This window comes from Mycteria americana, chromosome 7 (genome assembly GCF_035582795.1).
Source record: "Mycteria americana isolate JAX WOST 10 ecotype Jacksonville Zoo and Gardens chromosome 7, USCA_MyAme_1.0, whole genome shotgun sequence".
NCBI lineage: Eukaryota > Metazoa > Chordata > Aves > Ciconiiformes > Ciconiidae > Mycteria > Mycteria americana.
Window position 1 is genome coordinate 30,450,853 of NC_134371.1, and position 15,821 is coordinate 30,466,673.

At 48.9% G+C, this 15,821-nt stretch overlaps 1 protein-coding gene across 2 annotated transcripts in view; it reads right to left on the reverse strand.

The window, feature by feature from the left end:
• Positions 1–313: 313 nt before the first annotated feature.
• Positions 314–15,821, reverse strand: part of BOK (BCL2 family apoptosis regulator BOK) — a 50,018-nt gene continuing 34,510 nt past the window's right edge. Inside the window, exons 6-7 of one of the 2 annotated variants that reach the window (XM_075507760.1) lie at positions 10,288–10,494; positions 314–4,837 (exon numbers count right to left, since the gene is read on the reverse strand). In XM_075507760.1, the coding sequence (XP_075363875.1) occupies positions 4,772–4,837; positions 10,288–10,494 (273 nt within the window). In that variant the 3' untranslated portion in view covers positions 314–4,771. The remainder of the gene's footprint in view (positions 4,838–10,287; positions 10,495–15,821) is intronic. The other variant, XM_075507762.1, reaches the window with a different exon arrangement.

Below are 15,821 nucleotides of genomic sequence, written 5' to 3' on the forward strand. Positions count from 1 at the left end.
CTTTTCGGAGAGACATCAACAACGAGCTTCCCAGAGGCTCAGGTGGGGGGGAGGGGCGGGCGCGGGGGCAGGGGCGGGGGCTGCCCGCCTCATTGCAGCAAGAGCAAGCTGGGGTGATGTCCCTCTTGCACTGAGAGGCGGCGGTGGCCGCTGGCTCACCCGGCTGGGTGCACAGCCCTCTGGCCAGGATGGGGTCCTCGGTGGGGGAATCCACAGCATGGGCAAGCCAGAGCAAAAAATGCAAGTGGGAGGTTTTGTTTCAGCTAGCAATGATGAAGTCTGGCATACAAGTAATCAGGCTTTAGCATCTTACTTTACTTTGAAGGCTTTTTAGTTTAATGTAAATAAAACCATCCTGGAGAGAACAGGTAGCAACTGAGGCCAGAAACCATGAGCTCCCACAATATTGGGCTAGCATAGCTGTTACCCTTGCAAGGGCTAGCCAAGCTGATCATCCATCATCCTGCCATAAACTTTGCTAGGAGTCATGAGGGGTTCCAGTGAAAGAAGGTCTTCAAATGGCACAGCTAGGCCAACCCGGTACCAGCCTGGGCAGCATCCCTGGGCCTGGCAACCTCCAAGGCCTGTTCCCCGCCTGCCACCCCAATGCTTTTCCCTGCAAGGCTGCAAGAGGACACACCGAGGGTGACCTGCACCCAGGCTTGCAGAAATCTCTTAAAAAAAAATAAGCTCGTGGCTTCTTGGATGCCTCGGACCCAGGAGAGGGCAGCAGCAGCTCAGGCTGCAGCCTCAGCTACCCTTTCCGAAGCTCGTCTTCATCTCCTAAGCTGCTCAGAGAAAGCCGAGAAAGAAAAGCAATGTATGGAGGGAGCAAGCAAAAAGCAAAACCCAGTGGGCAGGCTAGCAGCACTCCCTTGGGCCTCAAAATTGTTTGCTTTCAAGGTGGAAGTGGAAAGAAAATGGTCTTTGTTTGACAACAAACTGGTGTGCCAGGGCTTTCCATGGCAGTCTTTCATTCTTTTGATATTGGTGGTCACTGTACGGATGCTTTTTACAGCATCCGAAAATAAGGTGGAGGTGCTGGGGATGTTCCCAATAGAGGTGGAAGGTAAGCACAGGCCATTGCATGTGCCATTGCACATGCAGTGAGTGCACTTCACACTTTTGCAGAGATGCTAAAAGCCCATGAGATCCTGCTCTGGAGCTCTTATGGCTTCATTCAGAGCACTTCAGGATACTGAAGCATGATTACCAGTGCTTCATGGGTATGCTGGCTGCCTTCCCCTCACTGAGCTGGCTGCCTCTGAAAGGGAAGGTTGGAAACTGGGGAAGTTTCTACTTCTCCACCTTGGTACCCCAAACACAAGCTCCCTCCCAGCCCGGTCTGACGTTCACAACTGAATGCTGTGAAAATCGTACTGCACATTTTCACTCGCAGCATCACCTTTTTAGGTCAGCATCTCCCCATGCGGCTGTGGCCCTGCCTTCCAGCCCAGCCAGACTGGTAGCACCCTCCTGGTTTTACTGGATGAGATCACCAGGATGAATCACATAGCAGGTGAGTGGGAGGAGGACATCCTTACAGCCACACTGAAATCCTAACCACCACTTTGACAACATTTACAGAGCCAACCTGGCTTTTACTGCAGGCGCTTCCATTTCTGCATGTGTTGGTCTTCCCCGATGGCACATGGGTGGCAGCATGTCCCTCTCCTGGCTTGAAGCATAAGGCTGAGCCTGCAGCCAATGTGGCCTCCATTCTGAGTCAGGCTCAATTGATTCTTTTGATTTTTTTTTTTTTTGTTGTTCACACCCTCTGAAATCACAGCAAAGTGCAAAATTGTTGCTTACAAAAGCTGTTCTTCTGAAATGAGTCATTAAAGAAGGAGCCTTGTCACTCTGCCAGACACAGACTGGTTGCTTCTCTAAATGTAACGACATGAGAAAACAGCTTGCTGTTCCCTTTGGGCTTCAACCTGCCTGCACCCCAGGTGCTACCCAGCTTCCATCCAGAGCCTGGACAGAGTACCTCCTGTATTGTTGCCACCTCTTCGGATGACCAGCCCTTTTCACCCCTTTTTTGGGTGAAGGCCTTGCATGTCTGAAGACCCCAAGCTGGCTCTGATTCAATTCCTTTGATTGTGTGTGCAACCAGGAGCTCTTGCATGTCTTTATGGCTTGGAGCACAGAGGGTGCTCATCGCGGGGGGGTCTTCTAAGGAGATCCACATGTCCCATTGTGTGTGCTGGGAAAGCCTCTGGGAGCTACTGTACTTGAAGCTGTTGGGCTGATGAATGCAATGATCCTCAATGCTTGTAGGTGTGGTAATATTTTGGTGATGCTGTGTTTTGTACCAGGCTAGCAGCTTGTTTGGGGAGCTACCACTGTGTCCAGAACTCCTGCAAAATAGATCTTTTATTCTTTTATTCAGAAAACCATTCAGCCAACCTCAGTCTTGCCTCTTCCATCCACCACTCCCTCCCTGGTGGCACCAGGGCAGAGGAGAAGCTGTGGAACAAAGGAGCAGCAATAACATCTTCACATCTGACGCTGCGTCCACACCAGCTATTGGGAGACATTACAAAAATCACAGCCAAACTCTTGAACCTATGAGAGCCACCAGACTTATGCACCAGCCCGGTACCAGAGACAGGAGTCAGATACGGGTCTTTTGGAAGTTTGTCGCATGTGTCTAGTGAGAGACCAAGAGCACCTCTGAAGCATGAAGCTAGAGCTGCTTTCCATGACTGCTCTTAGTTCCCTACCTCCCTTTGTAGTCTGGAGCTGACAGCCCCAAAAAAGCATTGCTTAGATGCCTCTGGTTCACCTCCACCCAGCTGTAGGCAGCTCACAGCAAGCTGCAGAGGACAGATCCCTGAATTTTCTTTCTTTGTTCTTTCCTCTCCTCTGCAGACACGCCCCCAGCTGAACGCTGTGATGAAGCCCCTGGCCTGGATGCCGGGCACCTGGCTCTCAGACCTTCCCTACAATAAAGACCTTCTAGGACCTGGAAGAAGTGCACATCTCTTACATGGGGCAGCCCATGCTCAACTTATCCTAAGTCCAGAGGTATGTTGGCAGCAGCTTTTGGATCGGAGCAGGTATGACTCCAGTGAGATTTCTTGGCTTCACTTTTTTTTTTTTTTAAAGCAATAAAGTAAACAGATTTCATCCACCAGGTGAGAGGATTTGACAAGATCTGGCTGGATGGCTTGATAATTTCATTTTTCTTTAAAACTACTGATTGTTTGCAGCACTGTTGTAACATGTCCTACGCTGCACACCTGCAGGCAATGAAGGCTCGCCTGCCTACCGCATGCCGACATACCTGAGCATTTCAAAATTAATTCATATATGTGTTGTGGAAGAGACATAAATGGACAGGATCAGCAAGGTGATCATAATTTGAAGCATGCAAAGCAGCCTGGGATGTTATATGGTGAAAAGTAGTATGGGACAAGCAACAGAGGTGTTGGAAGGGGGCTGAGAAGCGGAGCTCTGTGAGCACTGCATGTATCTTCCAGCAGCCCCAAAGCTGCCAGAATGGCATCGCCACCAAGAATGGTATCACCACCAAGAATGGCATCACCTGGACTTTCTTAGTGCAAAAATCAGGAGCCAAGTATCAGAGCACGGCCTTGGCTATTGCTTGAGCAAATACAGTCAATAACAGTCTTTGAAAGGTCAGCGATTCTTCAGCTGAAATCTGGTGTGCACTGTTGCATGGATTAGCCAAAAGAAAGGCTGCGGAGGAGATGCCCTGCATTCCCGCTGTGCGCTGCTTGTTGTGACAGAGCTGTCAGCCAGGAATGGGATATTTTTAGCCTGGTTTCCAAAGGAAACAAAGCTTCAGCAACCATGCTCCATCTGTCAATCCCCACCTGCAACTTTTGAATGGTGGCTACCTTTAAAGACCTTTTTTTTTGCCAGGGAGATACCGCACCAAAACATCAAACACCCATAAGCGTCAGGAAAACAGGCGACTGGGTAGAGGTAGAAACCTCTATCCTCCCAAAGTCACAGAGATGCTGCCACCTGACTGCCTGGCACTGTCGCCCTCAAATATCCCGCATGCTGAAGAAGCCTTACTGATGTTCACCCCATGTTGGACTCAGGACCATGACACAGGACGCCTGGCTTCACCAACCGCAGCGCTCATGGGCAGGGATGGACGCTACCCAGGACAGCTGCAGTCCTGCACTGCTGGCACGGCTCCTTCCCCTCCCTTGGTACAACTGGGTGGCCATGGTTAGGACGAGACATCCTCTGTGTACTGGCAAAGCCAAACAGGAGGAGTGACTTGGGTATTTGCCCCCAGGGAAGCCTGCGGAGCCTGCAGCAGCTGCAGGCACCCAAATTCCTCCTTAACAGCATGTCTTCGCTGTGCTCCCCACCACCTTGCTTCTAGTTTCCCAAGCGGACAAATTCCTTGCAGAGGCACTCTGTGCCAGACCTGAGCTGTCGGCCTTGAAGAGACATTGATTTGGCAGGATTATTATACCTTAGTTCACATAGGAAACATATTCTTTCCACTTTTCAGCCCTGAACATTTCAGTAATTGATAATTTCACCCAGCTTGCCACGTGACAGCGCCTGGACAAGCGTCTTGGTCAAGCTCTTCTTGGGTCTGTTGCACATTTATCCTGTTACCGTTGGGGTGGTGGCTGACAATACAGCATATCCCCGGTCCCGGGACAGGTCACCATGGCCAAGAGGACTGGTGTTGACCGTTTCCAGCAGGCACGTCCCAGTTGCACGACAAAGGCACGTACAGAAACTGCTGTTTCATGAGGGAGTCCTGGGCACAGATTTAGCAGCAGCAGCTCCAAGGTTGCCTCTGTCTCCTTTCCAACCAAAGGACGCAGAGATGGAAATGCTAAGAGGAATGAGATGAAAAGCGAAAATATTCTTCTTGAATAAGCAAGTAGTAATGATATAGTAGTAGAGTAAGCCCAGGCCAGTGGGTTATGGAGGCATCCAGCCCCCATTAGTGCATGTAAGCCTCGCCCTCATTAGTGGAGACCTGGGCAGACTCAGCAGTGCTGTAGCACTATCATGTCATTTTTACTCATATGCAACATTTATCAGCCGTGGTATGGGTGACCAAACACCCAGCCATAAGAACTGGTGGGGGATGGTCAAGTATTTGAGCCAAAAGCCTTTGGTTTTGAGGGGAAAGAAAGAAATCTGTTCTATTGCCTCCAGCAAGTGACAGACAAAAAAGGCCAGCCTTGCTGCTAAAAAAAAAAATAGGGCATTGAGAAAAGGGAGTATTTGGGACAGAGTGCAGCCCCAGTACCAGTGAAAGGTCGGGCTGCCCAAGGGAGCTCCTCAGCCAGCTGCTCAAGAGACTAAGGAGCTATGGAGTATCTCGAGCCTGAACATAAATAACTAAGTCTGGCTACAAGCACTAGCTGTGCAAAAAAGAGGACTTCTTTTTTGCATGCTTATGGCTTCCAACCTTGAAATATTCTCCTGTTGCATAAAGCACTGGTGTATCCAGACATGGAGATTTTTCTTTTAATCCTGCATTCATTATCTAAGTACTATGAATGATCATGTGTTTAAATAAAATAGCATTTCCTCTGAGACAAGACCAGGCTAAGCACTGTGGGTTTTTTGCTGCACTACGGCATTTTTTGTAACCTGATTCCATGCATCCAGCCAGACACCAGCAAAGCAATGCACCAGAAGTATAGATTCATCCACCTCAAACCTGACACAAGTAAGGTGGCCACCATCAGTGCCCAGCACCCAGGGAGCAGCCCAGCATCCTCCTGACCCATCGGTGCAGCAGTAAAAGCAGTGCCAGGGGAGGAGCAGTATGATCATTGTTCTCTAGTGCTGTTTTCAACATGATATGGAAAATTACTGGGCTGCTCTAAAGAGTTCTTCTGTATTTCTCATCAGTGGGCTCAGCATGCCCTTTCTGGCACTAACAAACTCATGTCCAAAGCCCCATGTTTCCAGGACTGGCTGCATGCCTTTGCCCAGAGCATTTGGCTCAGTAGCTCTCTGGTCACAATAAATCAGAATACCACTCACAGGAGACACGAGGCGGGGGTCTCCTCTCCTGAAATTATAGGTTGGTATTTCCCAAAATAGTTTGTAAACCAAAAAAATACTTAGTGTGTAGCAGGAATTACAATCAAATAGAAGCTGGAGCCTTCGAGATGGCAGATGGTTGGTGACATGCACATTACCTTCGTTGTACCCTACTGTGCTTTCCTAGGAGGTGCACACACAGAAAGAGCGCTGCGTCTTCCTACTGCTCCCGTGAGTTGGCCACAGTTGACCCTGTGGTAGAAATAGAGAGGTGCATGCCTTGGTTCATGAGCTCCTGGATCTAGAGTCCTCCTTCTATTGCTAGGGTCGTATTTGGGCAGCTGCTCCTTCTAAGGAGGGTCAGATTTAACAACCCACTAAACTTGTCAACACTCACTGTATTTGATTCTGTGGTGCAGGGTAGAGCTTGTAGCCCAGGTAAGGTGGGGCTGTGGTGGTTTTAACCCCCACTTGCAGCCTCTCCATCCAGGAGTGTTTGGTGTGACCCATATAGCAGGCTCCCTATTAGAGACCCTGCCCAGGCTGTGGCACTACCAAGAGCCTCCACACTGCTGTGATGGGTGGTTTCCTCTGCTGCAGCCTTGGCAAGATTGAAGAGTAACCTAACCTCAGCGCAGTCCTCTTTTTTGTCTCCTAAACTAGGAGAATCTCCCACTGTCTGGAGGTGGTGCCTTGAATGAGGGTAAGGATTTCATCTGAGTTACTGTAAGTGAAAGAACTTTCAGACCCAGCTGATGCCCAAGTTTGGATCTAATTACACATTGCCTTCAGGAGCTCTTGGAAATATTGCCTAGTGTCCTTGCTTATCTTCTCCCTAACAGTCTTCAGAAGCTATTTCATGGATTACAAGATGAGGAGGTTAAAGCAAAAGTTGCCATGCTGAGCCAGGCCAAAGAGCTGTCCAGCCCAGAACCCTTCTCCAGCAGTGGACAGTGGCAGGTCCTTAGGGAAGAGAATAGGAAAGTCTTGCCTCAATACCCTTGTATGGCAGCTGAGCGCATTTGTCAATGCTGGTCTTCTGGAAGGACTCGAAGTTGAGGGAGGGTGGGAGTGTCCAGCAGCAGCTCTCCCTGGGACATGCTCATGCTCGCCTGCCCATGTGCCGGGAGGTTTAGCTGCTTTGTGGGCAGGAGACCTGGACTTCCCTGTGTCGGGTGTTGCTCTCTTCCATTGGAGCTCCAGCTGTTTCTAGGCCCTTCCACTTCTGCTCTGCAAACGAGTCCTTCCACTTAATAAACAACTTTTGGGGGTTATTGTTGTATTTTTTGAATACATTGTGTCTCTGGAAAAATGAAAACAGCAAAATTCCCTGCAGGTTGCTTTCCTGTAGGACATATGGGAGCCACACAAATCCAAGAACAAGCTCCAACTCCTGGTCTGATCTCATAGCTATAGGAATGTAGTCACGCTTTTATGGGCATGTATTTCATTTTTTATTGATTGGTATGGATTTTTAAATTTTGTTCAGCTTTTTCCTGGACTTTGGATCTGGCCTTCAGAGGCAATCAGCCATTACTGAAAAACTCTGGCAGACCTTAAAAAAAAATTCCTGAATTTCAGAGATTCTCAAACTTCTCTTGCGGTTTCCCATGGTTCATCAGCGGGATTATCTTGTGCTTCCCTCCTGCTCGCTCCCCTCACACAGAGGTCCCTGAGCCTTTGAAAGCTTTGGCAGCTGGTTGACTTTCCAGGGCATTCACATGTTGCTCCTGGCCCTAGTTCCACCGGTGGTGGCTGGTCCAGGCTGGCAGCTCTGATCTTGCTACCAGCTCTGATCCATGCTGACCATCCCTGTTATTTCTTCTTATGCAATAGCAGCTTGGGGTGACACAGCAAAGCCAGTTTTGAGGCATTGCAGACACTTACTTGCCTCAAATCATCTGTGCGTCTGAAGAAAGGTCTGGCGAAGAAGGGGTGGCAGAGCCAGCTTCATAAAATCAGCAGCTCCTTGAGGCTCAAAGCTCTGCTAACTTTGAATTGAGGGTCCTAAATTCCCTTTGCATCATCTGGGTTGAGAAATGAGAATCTAACCCAGCCAGGGCCAAAGACAATAAAATCAGTTATGTCTTTTAATTATGGGGTCTTGGTTTTTTACAAATGAAGTGGATTAAAAAAACTATGCTAGTTGTGTCTTGTTTATGAACAAAACTGCTGCAGAGGTTTCTCTGGGGTTGCACTATTGGTTTTAAATGGATCGCACTACAGAGCTTCACCATGGGCTTTCAAGGCAGCTGGACTCTGCTTGCGCTGCCAGGTGCCCATCTCCTTGGGGAAAGCTGCCCCAGGTCTTGTCGCTGGTGGCTTCTCTCCTCATCAAATGCAGCCGCCGAGGGGTCTGTTGGAAAAGCAGGAGGAGCAGCCCTCCTATGGCTTGCATAACCCTGCACAGCAGGAGCAAATCTGCCCTCAGAATTCCTCTCCCTTGCTCGTCTAATCATCGGGATGAGTCATATCAAGCTTCTTTGAAGCAAGAGCTGCATGTTTTCATAGCCTGTAGCCTGCCTGGGTGTCCAACAGCAAGGGTCATGGGTGGAGGGCTCAAGAGCTCTGCTCTTCTCTCCCGCAGACTGGCCATGCTGCCCCACCAAGGGGATTTTCCAGGCAAACTTAAGGGAGACTAAGGAAGAGTAAGCAGCAAGCAGACAAACAGTTCTGGATACATTTCTTCAGGACAGTGTGGAGTCACACCTACTGAAGGCATACTGTATCTGGATACTAACTGTAACATTTTTTATTCCCTTTTCCTAACTATAATGGTGCCTATGCATGGAGGCTTGCAACAGCACAGCTGCTAAGCCAGAGCTGGGAGAGCCAGCTGCCACCGTGATGCCACTGCCAGCATCTGTGTGGCAGGTGGAGGGCACAGCTGGAGGGCACAGCTGGAGCACCAGCGGCCAGGCATGAGGTTGTGCTGGCCGAGCGGCAGCAGAGAAAAGCAGGAAGAAAAGCTAGAGGGGCATTATCAAAAGCAGACACGAGTCTGTTCTTGCATCTGCTTTGCTTTCTTGAGTACACGTTGGCTAGGAAAGCAGGGTGGCTGCCGTTTGAAGGGCACAAACCCCAGATTTAATTGAGGGTTTGAGTTTGTGTGGATAACGTTAGGGTGGTAACACTGCTCCACGGCTTCAATTGCGTTCACAAATGCATGTCCATAAATGTTTGTATCTGCAGAAGCAGCGTTCTGAGCCTGGAAAGGGAGCCCAAACTCTGCTTCCTTCTGGTGTACAGGTTTTTTTGCTGGTTTGTTTTTCTTTTCAAGAGTGGCAATGGTGCCTCCTTTATTTAATAGCTTTATTTTTAATGCTTTATAGGACACATCACCAGGGAACCAGAGCCCTTAATTACAAACATTTTAAAAGAAAATGGACCACGTTGCTGTGGGTGGGTCTACTCAGCATCACTGCTGCTGCCTGGGAGGTGAAGTAAGACAACTGCCTGCCTTCCTGCCTGCGGGCTTTAGGACTGGCTCGGAGAGACCGGAGCTGCACAGATGAGGGTGATGTTTAGGTTCCCAGACTGCTTTTTAAGTCAAATAACATATTTTCAGCAGGTTGAACTGTTACTAAAGGAGGAGAGGAAGGTGTCAGGGTTTTTTCCAAACACTGTTTATGTTCTCCTAGGAGTGCCTGGAGAACAGGCATGTTTTCAAATTTTTTTATTCTTTCGAGCTGTTTTTCTGTCTTCTGTGCACTGTTGATGCTCCTGCTCCTGGAAAGTAAGGCCAGGAAGCTGGGGGCTGTAAATCCCATTTGTCTGTGCCATGTACATACACCTCTGCCAGGGACCAAGCACTCCCCCAACACGCACTGATGCTGCTGCCTTTCCCAACACAACGGTGGCGAGATGGTGGCGTGCGTGAGAAGTCTGCAGGGACACAGCACCAGGCTCTTCCCCGGCTCCTCTGGCTCTGGCTGTGGGAAGCGGCATTGGAGGCTGCCCACAGTCTCCCTAGCAGAGGCTGCTGCTCTTTATCACACCAGGCTTTTAGGGCAGGGGCAGGCAGGTAGCATTGCCACCTTAAACCTGCCCCTTTTAAGGGGGCAGGTTAAACCCTGCTCTGCTCTCTCATCCTATCATGCTCCAGCAAAATCCATGCTCAGGAGCTGTCGGCCAGGTAAAACCTGATTAATGACCCCTCCTGTCACAGGAGAGGCTGCTTGGTCTCATCCCATCCAAAACCCAGTACCAATTTGGTTGGTTTAATAGCACAGGTGATTATACCCAAAGTATCCACCCCTCATCAGAGGGCCCTTTGCTTGCCTTCAAGTTTGAGGCGCTCGGCAAACCCGGCGCATGGCGCTGGGCAGGAGGAAGACAGAAGAGCTGGTTTTTCAGCATCATCCAGAGGCTTAACACAGCCATGTTCCTGCAGCATGTCCCACCTTCTCGTGAGCCTCGTGCCTCCTCTGCATGGCAATACATGGTGGAGCAAGCAGCTCCCTCAAAGCACCCAGGGGAGACGGTTTTCTGTAGAGGGCAGGGACAGTAAATCAGCAGGGAAGAGCCAACACACATTTATACACAGGATTAATCTGGGAGGCTGTTTCATGCTATTGTTGTTGCACAAGATTGCTGCACCGGTGTCTTGTGTGATGCTCCCCTGCATTCTAAAGGCTCGTGTGCTGTGCCGTTCCTGAACCCTGATTCCTCCATGCAGCTCTGTGCCTGCTACTGATTCATTGCAGCTGCAGCTTCATCTAGTCTTCATCACACAGCATAACTGTATAGTAACAACAGTTTCTCTGCTAGAAATTGTTCCCTGGTTGCTGTGAAATTCCTGGGATTTTTTTTTTTTGCAGCTTCAGCCTAGTTGTCTTTCGGTTGTCTCACAGTGTCACCAGCGAGGGACAGCATTTTCTCATTCTCCTCTGAGCATCTTTGCCATGTGTCTGGTCTGACCCCTCAGTCTGAGGCTCCTGGCTGCCCAAGGGACACGCAAAGCTGGACAGACCCATACAGCCCGACACTGAGAGCCTAGGGTGGATACTCATAATTTTTTCCCAAGCTTTTAAAGCCAGCGCTGTGTTAAATTAAACTTTAAGTCAGATAAGGTGGAGGAGACAGAAAGCAACTGACTCATGCTTAGAGGCTGTTGTCCCCTGTTGGCATCTGTGTGGCAGCCAACCACCACAGCAGCTCAGGCGTGCTGCCTGCCCATAGCGCCAGCATGGCCCGGGAGCCTGGACCCAGCCCAAAGCCAGCACCCTGAGCACTTAGCCCACTGGGAAGAGCCTCCCTCTACAAACAGGGTCAGCCTGAGAATGATGCACCCTACAAAGGCAGAGGCTAGCTATGCTGTCCTGTCTGATCCCTTCAAGGGGTCAGGTCTTTTGTACAATGTAAGTTGTAGGAAGTTAAATCATCCTGTTTGCTCCCTTAGTGCTCCTTTCTTCCTTCACTGTTTGGTTTTTGTTCATGGGATGGGAGCAGTTCAGTGCTACCAGTGGTAATGCGTCAGGGCAGGCCATGCAGAAACCACGGCACTATGAAATAACTTCAGCATGAGAGTTTAACATTAAGCGCATTTTGTGTTCTTTTTAACGTGCCTTTTCCTGCGTAGCTAGTTCATCACTAGTCACTGAAAAAGCCAGGAAATGCTGCAGAAAACAGCATTTGCATGCAGTCCTGCTCCTCCTCCTGCTGCCCCCACAGCCCTCCACACGCCCACGCAGCCTCGGCTGCTCCGGCGCATGCTGGTGTGCTGGCAGTCCTACAGCTACCAGTCACACACACAGCGCTGCCTCACAGCCCTGCTGAGACACAAGCTGGAGGCCAGCTGCAGCTGGGGGAGACTGGGGGAAAGATTGCAAGCACAGGAAGAATCCTCCTGTTCTCCAGCTGACCACAGCTGCCTCTCAAAATGTTTCCTCGAGACAAGCCGCCCAGTATTTCACTCCTTCAAAGCCCGAGGACATCACTGTCCTTGGAGAAGTTGCTGAAGTAAATTGGAGGCACTTTGCTAAATCTTTTAAGTGAAAGATAGCAGGATTAAATTCCACTTTTGATATAATCCTCAACCCCATCTTCAAGGGAAGTGCAGCGTTGCCTCCAGCCCCGACTGGTGCCTCCGTGCTGAATCACTCTGATCCCAATGTAAACAAAGCTCTTTGAAAAAGGGCAAATGTTTTCTCAGCTGCTCTTCTTCCCTTCAAAAGAGGGGCTGATTGAAATTTTTATGTCTACAGACATAAATATCTGCAGTCAACAAATGCTTCTTAGTAAGAAGCTATCATCACAGGATAACTGGTTTTTGGAAAGTAGATTGTGAATCCACGGGACACTCCTGGACCACACCACTCTCCTTACAGCTTTTCCTTCTCCTTTCCTTCAGTGGTTTACCTTTTATGAACTCCTAAATGGGCTGATTTAAGTTACTGCAAATTAATCTTACCACATTATCAGTTCAGGCTCTGAGTGTCCCCAAGACTTTGTTTCTGCTCAGCCCTGGAGCTGTGTTTGCCCCAGGAGGCAGCAAATATAAACAGTCCCTTGGCATGACACGCAGCAACAATCTGAAGGGCCAAAGTACTGAGGTGTGTGCCAAGCTGCCTTCTCACCACAGTGGCCACTCAGGGAGCTGCTGTGCCCTTACCCATCACCGGATGGTTTATAAGCTCCTTCTCTTCCAGCTCCAGTTCTGAAACTAGAGCTGAAGCCTAAAACTGACAGGGCAACCTTTCTGCCAGCTCTGATGGCAGGCTAAGGGAAGACTTAATACATGTGCTAAACTTAGGACTGAATGCTATGAACCTCAGCCCAGCTCTCCTCCACTTTGGAAATTGTTAGAAACCAGACTTGAGCATTCACTCACACAAGTTCAACATTTTCCAACCTAAGAGGGCAAGTTCACGCCACCCTGAGTCCTTGTGCAGCACAGACTCGCAGCCTGCCCTTATGGAGGGATGGGGACGATTTCGCCCGTTAATCCCTCTTGATGGACAGCAGTGCTCTTCCCTCCTGCCTTGGGGCTGAATCCCTGCCTGGATGCAGGCACAACCTCAGGCTCAAGCCCACTCTTGCCAGATGCTCTTACCACAACACCTTACCCTGGCGCAGCTTGGCAGCTTGTGGAGAGCCTGGCTGGTTTTGAAGGCTGCCTTCAAAATGTCACCTAGTACAGAGCACATCCCTGAGCCCTCCAGCCTGCCCTGAGCCAGTCCCTTCAGAGGCCAGGCTGTCCTGTCCAGCTTGGACACTGGCCTGCTGACTGCAGCAGCAATATTCCCATGACTTTTACCTCCTTTTACATGGCCTTCACAGTACCAGACATGTAACTATTTCACACCAGCTCACCTTAGAAGAAATTAATGTGCTTAACAGAGACATCCCACTCAGCTACCCCCATGCAGCTTCCTCACTCCAACCAGTCATCACCTTACAGAAAACCTGAAGTCTGTGAATGCAGTGTCAAAATAACACAGGACATTCTACTAACTTTTTTTTTTAATTAAACTGCTTAAATTTAAGCAAAGCTGCTGTGCAATTTTTCCAGTCTTCCAACTGATGTGCTGCAGGGTTTGGGAAGGATGTCTCATAATTTAGATCTAGCTAGTTACAAACTCCAGTAGGTTTATTGCGTATAATAACATACAGCCTTGGCTTCACTTTGTGAATCCATTGCTTGCTCTCAGAGGCAAAATGTTAGATTGAACGTGCAAGTCATTTTAGTAGTGCTGTTCTTCTCCAGTTAAGCCATAGAACCCAAGGGCACAGACAAAGGGCAAAGCATCTTTTCTCAGCCTCAAGCTGAGAGACCATTAACCACAAATCACAGGCTCGCAGCACACATCAGCCCAGTGAGTGTACCCAACAGTGTGTACCCAAACCCCTTCAGCAGGCAGGAGAGGCTCTGAACACAACACAACACTTTTGGAGTTGTTTGCTCCCTTTCAAATGCCATTCGTGTTTTCTCCTTTTCCACCCTGTATAAATGCATGATATCAGCCCTAATAAAAGGGAAAATACACCAGGCAATGGGGCCATACTGTGGGTGTGATGCTGTTCAGGATAGCACCCAACTCTGCCATAGCACCAGATGTTTTGGAAAGGGTTGCCTTCTCTGGGAGAAAAAAACCAACCTGCTGGGTCAGATGGCCATGGGGGTCAGACACCTTTCCCCAGGAGTGCTGGCAGCAAACCTACACTTGGAAGTGTTGAGAAGGAAAGCCTGACAGCACAGGCAAGGGATTTTTGCCAACAGAAGCTTGCCAGCGTTAAGAAGGGCAGTCTGGCCATCCCCTGGCTGAGGAACTGAGAGCAAAGTATGTTCTAGCAGCTTACCAGTGATTTAATTTTTCTTTTGAAGTGCCAAGGAGATAAAAATAAAAAGCTTTTTTTTTTTTAATCCCCTTTTTAGATTACCAGAAAATCCACGCTCAATTCTGGTGGGAAACAGGAACAAACTGTCCCCATGACAGCCACTGCACAGCTCCCGACTCACGCCTCCACATTAGGAGGCAAAAAGGTGACACCCTGATGCTGAGAGGGCTTCAAGTTCAACACTCGGGTTGCTTTATGTTACCTGGACAGTGTCACAGAGCATCGGGAGAATGGATCTGCATTGCAGGGACCAGCTGCAGGAACTCCAGCTGCTGCCTAATGAAAGCCAGGTGAGATACGGCGAGGGAGTACCTTGTGCTGCGGGACAGAGAGCTATTGCAAGGCCTGATCCTGCCAAGGGGCCAGTCCTCTCAGCTCCCATCAGATTAGTGCCGATGCAGGTAGTCGGTATTGAAAGGGTTAAATCCCTGACAATCCCTGACTAAGACCTTACTGTGAGTTTCACTTGCATCCTTATTCTCTTTTTTTTTTCCTTCCCCTGCAAAGATAGTTTTAGTTACCTGCTGAGCAGAGTTGATGATAGGACATTTCCTGTAACTTCTTACCTGATAGGGCTAAACAGGCCTTGAGCAAGCTCCTTGGCTTCCTAATTAAATCCTTCCTAATTAGGCTTCCTAATTAAATCACTGATAACAGGAACTCAGGACATTTGTGCCGAAGATAAGCACCAAAGAACTAGTTTAAATCGACCCCCTTGTAACATTCCGAGGCCGAAGGACTGATGAGCTAACTCAATGACTATATATGGACAAAGAAAGCCCAAAGTTCAACTAGCAGACAACGTGAGGAAGACTATGGAAGACCACTGGGAGGGTGAAAAGACCCTAACCCTAATTTTACTGCGCATGCTTGGACTATGTAAATTAATTTCAGGAACTCATCACCATAAAACTGCCCTTTTCAGGAAATCTGATGAATATGTATGATTTTTCTGTATATGAACTGATGTGTTGTGCTAACCTGGTGGAGCACTTGTGGCAGAGCGATCCCCAGTGCTGCCCAGCACTGCAATAAAGAATACCTGCTTAATAGTCATCCCGACTATTGAGTCCTGATTTCGGCTTTTCACGGCAACAGTACTGCCCATAGTCCTCCAAAGTCCAAACCAGTTGCCCTTCAGTTGACTGAAGCCCAGTGCAAGTCATGTTCCAGCAGGGCATGGGAGTGTTCTGGAGGTAGAAAACACACCTTATCTTGCTTAAACATGGAGCTTAACAAAAGTATTAGTGAAGGTCATGAGATAAGGCCAGATGTGGAAATTTTAAACAACAGGGAATTGATCTCTTCAGTGCTTTTTTCTGAGCCTAGCTTCAAAATTCAGTATTTGACATAAGTAGAGACGTATCATCAAGTCTTCCTGCAGTGATGGAGAAGACAAGCTCTACTGCTGCCTGCTGGTCTATGGGTAGAGAAAAGAATGAAGTTTCTTCTGAGCTAAATCTCTGAAATATGCT